General features: G+C 50.3%; 1 protein-coding gene across 1 annotated transcript; it reads left to right on the forward strand.

Moving 5' to 3' along the window:
- The first annotated feature begins 251 nt into the window (after positions 1–251).
- On the forward strand, positions 252–7,468 carry LOC137761249 (3 beta-hydroxysteroid dehydrogenase/Delta 5-->4-isomerase). Its single transcript, XM_068538159.1, has 3 exons — positions 252–396; positions 4,140–4,304; positions 6,657–7,468. Exons 1-3 carry the CDS (start codon positions 252–254, stop codon positions 7,466–7,468), a joined length of 1,122 nt encoding a protein of 373 aa, XP_068394260.1.
- The last annotated feature ends 3,116 nt before the right edge of the window (positions 7,469–10,584 follow it).

Genomic DNA, 10,584 nt, shown 5'->3' on the forward strand with positions numbered 1-10,584 from the left:
AGAACCCAGCTCTTTCATCTGGCTTGCAACAATCTAACAGGTTAGAGCTTTTTCATTTTCTTTCAGCTACTCCTGGGAGGGGGTGCATGGGATTTTTGCAAAAATGGAGTAGAAGGAACACAGTGGGGTTTTATGAGCATGTAATCACTTGACATTTCTTTTAGGCTCTCTCCTGTGTCATCCTCTCATCCAAACTGCTCCCCAGTGTTTTCTGGTTCCTGGCAAGTGTTTCTCCGTGCCCAGGTTTGGCCATGGCAGGGTGGAGCTGCCTTGTGACAGGAGGAGGAGGGTTTCTGGGTCAGAGGATCGTCCGCTTGTTGGTGGAGGAGAAGGAGCTGCAGGAGATCCGGGTGCTAGACAAAGTCTTCAGACCAGAAGTTCGGGAGGAATTTTCTAGTAAGTGAACTTGAGTCATGGGTGTGTAGCTCCATTTGAAAACCTGCATAGGTGTGGGGAGGGGGTTCTTGTCTAGCAACTTAAGGAAAGTTGTAGTCAAATCAAGGCTGATCCCATGTTATCAGAAAGGAGATTACAGATGGGGTAATACCATGGTGTAATCACAGATGGTGTCAGGAGATGATTCTGGTCCTGACCCAGGATTAGAGAGGGTGGCCATAGACCAGCCACTTCAGCCTCTGTTCTTCTCATCCAGAAAATCATGTTTCAGTTTTCTCCCTTGTCAACGAGTCTTCAATGTTCTGATGATTTTTGTCTTGTCACTTGCTATGTACCATCTGCAAAGGGCGAGCAAGTGCCATTAACCTGGAGACCCCACCAGCGGGTCCCCGCCCCTCTTGATTGCTCTGGTCTTTCTGTGGCTTCACTGAGCATCTCCAGTGATGGTGAAATAGAAGGAAGAGAAGGTGAAGCGAGTGTGTGTGTGTGTGTGTGTGAGAGAGAGAGAGAGAGAGAGAGAATTAGAGGGAGCAGGAGAGAGGGAAGTGCAGAGCATGCACAGGCCTGCAGCAAGGGAGCCAGAAACAGAACAAGAGGCAGCATGAGTGCAGACACACCTCGCGTGGATTCCCTGTACATCTCTTTTTATCACTCGCCTCTCTCCTCATCACCACAAGGCAGTGACTGCAGAATCTGCTGAAGCAGCTCACGCCTCTCTTTCCAGATTGCTGCCCATGGTGCCAATGCAAAAGCTTGATTTATAGTGTATTTTCCAACCTGTTTCGCCCCCCAGATCCTCAAAATAACCCTGTGAGGAAGGTAGGAGAGGGGTAACACCCATCCGGACAATGAGGAAATTGAGGTCTGCAAAGGTAAAGCGACTTGCTACCCGGATTAATGGGTAGCAGAGCTTAGACTAGAACTCCAATCACACGGCCCTAGGGCTGACTCTTGGCAAAGCGAATCTTCAGTTTCTGCCATTTCCCCCTTAGGCGCCCCCAAACCAATTCCCTGTCCTCCCTCCCGGCCCCAGTGGACTGGCTATCTACATGCAGGCCCTGGCTGCCCAGAGGACCCCTCTCCCCACGCAAAGCCCCCCCTCCCCAGCCCGCTCTCCTGGACCCTGCCCACTGCTCTGTTCTCCTTTCCTCTCCCCTGACCTCTGCAAACATCCTATTTCCTCTATCCTCTGCTTCAACAGCATCTCTGATTTTTTTAAAAAAAATTCACAACCGATCAACATCAACCGTTTGTAATCCCTACATCTCAGCAATATTTGCAGTCTGACAACTTATGCCCAGAGAGGGCAATGCTCAACCTAAGAGGAACATCTCCCCAATGTGAATAAGTCAGGCGCTGTCAGGGGTGGGCAGGGGCCTCTGTCAGGATAATAACAGAGACCACTCATGGTGTTCTTTCTGTGCCAGGCGCTGGCGCTAAGTGTTTTCCGTGTGTCAACTCATTTGTTTCTCATCACAACCCTCTGGGATGGGGAGCAGCGTACTTCTTTTTTGAAAGATGAGAATACAAGCACAGAAGAATCCAGTCCATTCAGGCTGCTGCAGCAAAATACCACAGGCTGGGTAGCTTATAATCAGAAATGTATTGCTCACGGTTCTGGAGTCTGGAAGTCCAAAATCAAGGCAGGGTCAAGTCCTGGTGAGAGCTCTCTTCCGGTTCATAGCCCACGCCTTCTCACTGTGTTCTCACATGGTGGAAGGGGCGAGGGATCTCTCTGGGGTCTCTTCTATAAGAACACTAATCCCATTCGTGAGGGCTCTACCCTCATGACCTAATCACCACCCAGAGATCCCCCCAACTCCTAACAGCATCACATTGGCATTAGGATTTCAACAAATGGATTTGAGGGGACACAAACATGCAGACGTTGCCGAGGTTAATTAACTTCTTCAAGGTCCCCCACCTGGAAAATGGCAAAGCTGGATTTGAACCCAGGCGGTCTGGCTGCAGCGTCTGTATTCTTAACCACTAGTTTGTCTAGTAGCTTCTCCCTGGGCCTGCCTCCAATCCAGCTCACACCACGTAAGCAACTGCATATTCAGTCTATGCAAAACACTGGCCAAGTCCACAGAGCCTTGGAGGAGGAAGCCAGGGCTCCACCGCCGAGGCATCCACAGCGCCCTCTGCTGTTCTCTCTGCAACCCTGCATACTAATGGATAAGAGGTCTTTCCTCCCTTGGCCTTGGGCTTCAGGGCATAGCAATTCCTTTGAGCCAGTCTGCTGAAGTTAGCCTTGAAAGAGAGGCAGAGTAAGGGAGGGGCAGGGCAGACGTGGGGACACAATCAGAAAATTCCACTCTGCGGCTAATTCCTCTGCCTTTCTCTCACTTCGTGGCCTTTTTGGAGTGGAAGCACTGGGGCGGAGCTAATTTTGCAGAGGCTTAAGGAGAGCAGGCTTAAGGTTCTTCCAAGTTATAACCCAAGAAGGAAATTCTGCAGCCCTGAATTTTTCACTCTGAATTTCTCTCTCACTGTTCTCTGCCGTCCGTTGCCAATTTCATTTAAATTGACGTCCTTACTCTGCCCCAGAAAAGTGCCAGTCCTGTGTGTGGGTGACGGGAAAGCAAGCAAGGCTTGAAGGCGGGGTGGGGGGGGGGGGCAAGCTAGAGTCTTCACTAGAAGTGTGACTTGGGCGTTTCCTCACCCTCTCTGAGCCTTGGTTTCCTCGCCTGTAAAGTGGAAATCAGAATCCCTATCTCATGAGATAGCTGTGAAAGGAAATCAGAAAGCTGAAAGTCGTGTGCAAAATAAAAAGCACAAAATAAGTGCAGGTTATTTATCCAAACTGTATGTAGTGTGGCATTTATGTCGTGGGCTAATCTGAGGTGATGATCTTACCAGTAGTGGACAGTAGTGCCACTTCCCGCGGGCTTCAGAGGAGCCAGAGACCCTGATGTCATCTCTGCAACCCTTGGTTAGATGGCCAGAATGTTAGTCCCTCGGTGGCTGGCTCATTTTCAGCGTTGATATCTGCTTTTGATGATATCTAATAAGAGCTCTTTCAGTTAAATCCATCCTTCGGGCCCATCCTAAATTCCTGTTAATAAGCGCCACTAGCCTCCTGATCACTCAAGTGGGAAAAACTCAGGCTGCCCTTGACTCTTACTCCCAGCCCATCACCAGTAAGAACCAGGACCTAGCAAGGTAAGGTCTGAAAGTCGAACCTTGTGTACCTCTCCCCTTCTTGGCTCCCACTCCTGGATCCCCGGTTCCAGTCTTCCCCATGTGAACTGTGGCACAGATGGTGTGATTAATCCCTCAGTCACCTTGCTTTCTCTTGTATCCACTAGACTGATCCACTTTATAATACTGCAGCCAGGGTTCGCTTCCTGCAGCACAACTCTGTTTACATTTCTCCTTTAATTCCAAACCTATACCGGATTCCCCATTCCCTACCGAATTAAATGCAAATTCTCTCCTTAATGAATTTTATAAACTCCCCATGAGTCTCTTTAACAATTTTGTGTTCCAGGCACTCTTGACTCCTCACTGCTCAAACTCTCTTTTGTAGAATGAGATGGGATGGAAAGAGATGTTTGCTCTTTCCCAAGACATGCTGCACATTCTGATTTCTGTGCCCTTGTTGACTGGGTCCTTCCGTGGGATGTTCCCCCCTCCCCACTCCTCATTCCCCCCCAATCTACCTGTCCTTAAAGACCTGGGTCATCAGGAATCTTCCAGATCCAGAAAGCCTTCCAGTGACCTGACTCCTGTTCACACAGAGCTCCAGAGCAAGATCAGGCTGACCTTGCTGGAAGGAGACATCCTGGATGAGCAGTGCCTGAAGGAAGCCTGCCGGGGCACCTCGGTGGTCATCCACACCGCCTCTGTCATCGACGTCATGAACGCCGTCCAGCGAGAGACCATCATGAACGTCAATGTGAAAGGTACAGGATCCTGGGGCGGAGCTGAAGGGAAGTGGGCCAGCGAGGGTCAGAAGCTGGGATAAGTGGCTAGTGAACACCTGCTGGGTGGGCACCAAGTCTTTTTCCTCTTCACCACCAACAGAGATTCAAGGCCATCATCCTCAGTTTTTCAGATGAGGAAACTAGGGCTGAGACAGGCTAAGTGACTTGTCCAAGGCCCTATGGGGAGGAGTGAAAGGGCTAGAATTTAAACCCACGCCTGTGTGAGTCCAAAGGCCACGAAAACCCTTCTGCTGGTCCAATCAAGTGTTGACTCAGCTCCAACCCCAAACTCTTGCTATCCAGCCACCTCCTGTCTCCACTGGGCTGGCACCAGACCTTACAAGTGCTTCCTTGGGCATCATGCTAGCTTTTCGGTGTGGCTCTAAGTTGAGGGTCACCATACAGCCAAGAACTAAGAGCTCTGGGGTACGAGGTGCCCCCAAGTCAGTTAGGAGTGACGGGCCACAGCTCTGGACTGGTTTCCTTCGGGCAGGACTTCCTGCAAAGGAAGGATAATAAGGGTAAAGAGAATGCCAGAGCCCTCCCGCTCACCCCCCAGAAGGATTCCTCACAAGAGAACTAGCAAAGCTGGTTCACAGTGGTCTGGCAGTACAGAATTAGCCAGCACTTGTCTTCCTGTAATATTTTCTTAGCAAGAATAGTTTCCCATTATCTGTAATACCATCTCTTCAGCTCACTACCAGATCTATTATTGAAGAGTAGCTCCTAGCCAGGTGCCCAAAGTACACCCTCTTCAGATCCTCATCCCTTAAATACTTGGTGGCTCTTTCTGAACTGTGGCTTTCCAATTTCCTTTAAATCTAGACACAGTCACTCAAGGGATTAGCTTAAATCCCTTATTAGCTTGCTGTTTAGTATCCTCCCTCTGACCCCTGGAGGCCAGTCTCTCTAGGACCACAGCACCCCAGTCCATCTGCCTTCCACGCCCTGCCTGCCAGAGTTAGTCTACTCAGAGACTCCTTTTCTAAAGCAACTCATTGCTTTTGCATCTCCAGCCTAAAATTGCACAGTCTCAAGAAAGACCATTTCTAGTTTCAACTTAGCCACACCCCCAGTCACCCCCATATTGCCAGGAGGGTGCTAAGATTAACCAGTCTTGAGTTTTCGGCCCCCCCTCTCATAATTTCTACTCTCCACGGCTCCCAACAACAGGGGATTTGAAATCCCTGAGAAGTGTTAGAGGCCTCCATTGACTAAAACTAGCATCACTGACAGGTTTAGAAAATACTTCACAGTCATGGCCATTTCTCCCTCTGCAGGTAAATTAGCTCCAAATTTTCTCTGCTTCTAGATTTAATTTTTTAAAAAGGAGGCTGTCTCTCCTGAAAAGCAAATTGCACAAAGACCTTAAAAAGGATTTTTAAAAATACCACCCAAAAATGATGCTTTGCCCAGGAAATTGCTTCCTTCTTGTAAGGAAGGCGCTCTGGGTTACCTCCATGAGCTAAAATTCTACCCAGATAAAGGGATTCTGCAAGATCCTCCCATGATAGATATTACCAGCAGAGGGTGCACTCCTTTCTGCGTCTTCCTCCGGCTCAACACACAAGGCCAGTGGTAGCTCCAGAAAGCTAAGCAAAAGGAAGCTTTGCCACCCCGACTTTTCAGACCTGGGTAAACAAGCCACAGCCACAATTAGCAGTGGCCTTTGTAGGAAACACACAGTCAGAAACAGAGTCTGGATCTCCAGCTTCTGCCCAGAACCCACCAATCATTTGCTCAGTGACTCAAAAAAAAGTCCTTGTGACAAGTTTTTATTGGTCTTCAAAAAAAAAGGAGAAAAATACGAACAATTCAATGCGTACTTAAGAGTATATATTACCTATATACAACTCTGTGTGTGTGTGTGTGTGTGTGTGTGTGTGTGATGTGAATCCTTCAGCTGTCCTCTTTTGCCTAAGGACCAGAGCTGTCTTTATTCTAAGAGTATGGCCTCCTAATTTTTTAAGTTAAAATAGCCTATCTTTAAGGAGGTGGTAGACAGGATAAATGATCATTTTAAAATCTCTTTACTCTGCAAAATATAAAGTGGCAACTCGTTGTCCTTTTCTGAAATTAAAAGTACGTACACTGGTCCACGAAATCCAAAAGCCTAGAAATGCTTGCTCTCCAGAATCCAGATCTTGGCCTCTTTTCATTTTTGCTTTCGTCCTGTGGCTTTAGCATAATCTGATCTCGGCCAGAAACACACAAGAATGCACTCCTCATGTGCAATAGCCACCTCACTTGAGGGTGAGGGGCAGACATGGTCCATGGCATGGCTGGCTCTGGACTCTTTCCTGACACTGACGGTGTGCTCTCCGTGGGCAGGTACCCAGCTCCTGTTGGAGACCTGTGTGCAGGCTAGTGTGCCAGTCTTCATCCATACCAGCACCATAGAGGTGGCTGGGCCCAACTCCTACAGGGAGATCATCCAGGACGGCCACGAAGAAGAGCATCTTGAAACGGCATGGTCCTCTCCATACCCATACAGCAAAAAGCTTGCCGAGAAGGCTGTGCTGGGAGCTAATGGGTGGGCTCTTAAAAATGGTGGCACCTTGTACACTTGTGCCTTAAGGCCCATGTATATCTATGGGGAGGGGAGCCCATTACTTTTTGCCCACGTGGAAAATGCCCTGAAGAACAATGGCATCCTGACAAATCACTGCAAGTTCTCCAGAGTCAACCCAGTCTATGTTGGCAACGTGGCCTGGGCCCACATTCTGGCCTTGAGGGCCCTTCGGGACCCCCAAAAGGCCCCAAGCATCCAAGGACAGTTCTACTACATCTCAGACGGCACACCTCACCAAAGCTATGATGACCTCAATTACACTCTGGGCAAAGAATGGGGCCTCTGCCTGGATTCCGGGATGAGCCTTCCTGTTTCTCTGAAGTATTGGCTTGCCTTCCTGCTGGAGATAGTGAGCTTCTTGCTCAGTCCAATTTACAGATATCGACCCCCCTTCAACTGCCACCTGGTAACCCTGTCAAACAGTGTGTTCACCTTCTCCTATAAGAAAGCTCAGCGAGAGCTGGGGTACGAGCCCCTCTTCACCTGGGAGGAAGCCAAGCAGAAAACCAAGGAGTGGGTCGGCTCCCTGGTGAAACAGCACAAGGAGACCCTGAAAACAAAGACTCACTGATCTGGGGGTGAGAACGATGTGGATGTGGGCATGGTTAGGAGACGCCTGTCACGCTCTCCCCTTCCTGTTTCATGCAGCAAACAACACAGGCACAAGCCCGGGTCCTCCTGCCTCCCTTTTATCAGATGATCATCTGATAAAATGATGATCACCATTTGATCATCTTACTGTCTTCCTCCCTCCACCAGAAACCTTTCCCTGTCACTGGCCCAACGGGAAGCTTTCTGCCCTACCCTCCCTCCAGGGGACGGCCAGACAAGGTGATTTGCTGCAGCTGCTGGTGCCACCGTCTCAGTTGACGATTCTGAGCTATTTGGGCTTCTTTTAACTTAGAGTTTTGCCTGTTAGTTCCATTTCCTTTGTTAAATGCAAAAGCATTCCTTTTCTTTTAAAAGTTCATATTCCTTCACACAGCTCAATGAACGTAATAAACGTTTTAATGACTAATCTGGAGGAAGTTATGGTTTATGTGATTGCATACCTTTTTATTCCCCACCCCGCCCAATCAGCACCTCCTATTTAGAAAAGTAGCTCGGGGCTGGGGGGGGTAGAAGTGTCGGGAAGGGGAACCTAGGATTGACCAAGCACTTACTACGTTTCAGGCATGTATTAGATGACCGACATAGATCACTTATTTAACCCTCACCAGAAACCTACGAGGTAGGGATGACTATTCCCTTTGATGAATAAGGAAACTCGTTCACAGTCACGCTAACTGCTATGAGACTGTTTAACCCAGATGGACTGACTTGAAAACCCTTATCCATCCGCTGAATTGTGTAGCCTGAACTGCCCAAAATTTATAGCAAAACGGGGGACGGGGTGGTGGATGGTTTGTCGGCGGTGCAGCAGAGCACTGGACATGGGGTACTGATCCTTGGGAGAGCCCAGCTCCCTTGGGTCACCTACTTCTTGCCCGGTCCTGTGCAGGAGACACCCTAGGACCAAGGACAGTCCCCTTGGGGGAATCTGGGAGGTTTTCATACCCTTGTCAGCTGGGAGGAGAGGGAGAAGCAGAGGTGCAGCCAGCCTCCACTGCCAATGCCAGTGTCCTTGAAGGTCCCTAGAACGCACTTGGATCTATGTGTGTTGGCGACTCTGGCAACTCATAAGCCTACGTTCCAACCTTTCAAATCACACAATGAAACCGCACCACGGCTTCCTAGGAATGTAAAGGGGACAGTTGTAAACCCTCCTACTCAGCGCAGAAAGTAGAGACTTAACTCCTCCTCCTCCCTCTTCCCCACCTCTCCCTCACACTGCATGCTGTCTTCCCTCACCTCCTTAGGCTCTTTCCCTTCCTTCCATCTTCCCCACTGGCCTTCTCATCCTTCTCAATGCCCCTAAGGAAGGGAGGCCAATCGAGACATGTTTGGGGACTTAAATGATGACACGTTCGTTAACCGACTGGAGGACCAAACAGTCAAAAGAAACACTGCCAGGCCAACAAGGACCACGTGACCTGAAGCAGGTGAGAGGGTGGTGTGGGGCTCAGTGCGGGGAGTGGGGAGCTCTCTCCTTCTAGACCAGGGTGTTGCCTGTCTTTATGAACCACGGACACAACAAGAGTCACGACCAACACCCAGATGGCCTCTTTCTTACCCAGGGAATGTACGGATTATGAATTTGGTTGAATTTGATTACCACAAAGGAGGTAGTTTAAGCATTCACTCTTAAGGAGAAAGGGGAAAAACACTCTGGCCCAAACGAACAGGTTTCCATCACCTTCAAAACCCCAAGAGACAGAGGATCTGGCACCCAGGGATCAGGGTGGAGTGGCCCCAGGGGGTGAGACAAGGTGAGAGAAGAAACACTCCCTTCCTGCCTTCCTCCAGCGCACAAAACACAAAAGGCAGCATCTGCCAACCCGGTAAGGTGTGCACACCCGCATATGTTTATACCGATAGGGAAAGAAGGAAAGAGGGTGGTGGAGTCTGGGACAAAGTCCCCTCCGTCCGTGTTTTAGCCCAGGGAAATCCCACAACTATAAACCCGCCAGGGCTGTTCTCCCAGGGAAGGGAAGTGGCATTGTCACCAGAGGGCAAACGGGGGTTGGTGTGAGCGGAGAAAGAGGAGAGGGGATCTGGCCGGCTGTTGGTCTCAGCTGAATAAGCATAAAGACCTGGGAAGGTTTTGGCCACCGAAGCCCCATCCTTACTGGCACCAGGCTCAGGATGAACCGCGCGGGGCGGTCCGAGCTCGTGCACAGGGGCCCGAGGTGCAATGCAGGGAAGCACCGCACGGAGGCAGCAGAGGCCCGGAGGGAAGAAGGAAGCCGCCGGCCCCCCCGCCCCGCCCCCGCCCCACACACACCTGGGTGCCTGCTTGGAGTACAGGTGAATGAGTGAAGGAGGGCAGGTAAGTGCTCAGCCAGCAGGTCAAGTACTGTGTATACTGACTCTGGAAAATGGAGCTGAGCTGAAGTTACTGGGAAAAACCTCAAGGAGCAGGTGGGACCTCAGCTCGGCCTTGGAGGAGGGATGGGCCTTGGGTAGGAGAGTGAGGTGGTCCAGGCAGGGGGAAGAGGCTGAGCAGTGGGGGGTGTGGGGGGGGGGCGGGGGGAGGGGAGGAGTGTGAAGCCGGGACAGGGGAGGAGGGAGGAGGGAAGAGAGGAGGCAGGCCTGCCAGGTGAGAAGGGTTTGCCCAGGGGAGATTAGGCAGCTTAGGCTGCCAGACTTAGCATAGACGGCAATGGACTTGAGGAAGCAGGCCTCAGAGGGCCGAGGTGGAGCTGGCAGCTGGGTGGCTGGCCTGGGGGAGGACCCGCAGAAAAGCGGCAGAGGGCCTGAAGGAGCGGGAGGAAGGCAAGACAGAACCAGCTGTGGTAGAAACCCCGGGGCAACTACAAAATTCTCAATTACTTTATTAACAAACAGATCGAGAACAATGACAAAAACCAACCTCACGATTTCTCCTCTCATAAGAAAACCCAACTATCCAAAAAAGAGACAAAGTCTGGGAGCTCTGGGATTGGGACCTGCCTTCTCCCCGAGGGCCTGAATGCTTCTAGGCAGCCTGGCCCACCCCAAAATGGATGAAGCAGTTTAAGTCTGTATCACACTTCATGTGTATTCTTGCTTTTTTTCCTGCAGAGATTTCAGTGTGTTTAATTCCAA

Source organism: Eschrichtius robustus, chromosome 3, assembly GCF_028021215.1.
Source record: "Eschrichtius robustus isolate mEscRob2 chromosome 3, mEscRob2.pri, whole genome shotgun sequence".
In the NCBI taxonomy this organism is placed as follows: domain Eukaryota; kingdom Metazoa; phylum Chordata; class Mammalia; order Artiodactyla; family Eschrichtiidae; genus Eschrichtius; species Eschrichtius robustus.

Coding starts and splice junctions, on each gene's coding strand:
- LOC137761249 (XM_068538159.1), top strand. CDS start 252: ATGGCAGGGTGGAGCTGCCTTGTGACAGGAGGAGGAGGGTTTCTGGGT. Junction 397..4,139: donor AGTTCGGGAGGAATTTTCTA/GTAAGTGAACTT, acceptor CTGTTCACACAG/AGCTCCAGAGCAAGATCAGG. Junction 4,305..6,656: donor CATGAACGTCAATGTGAAAG/GTACAGGATCCT, acceptor CTCCGTGGGCAG/GTACCCAGCTCCTGTTGGAG.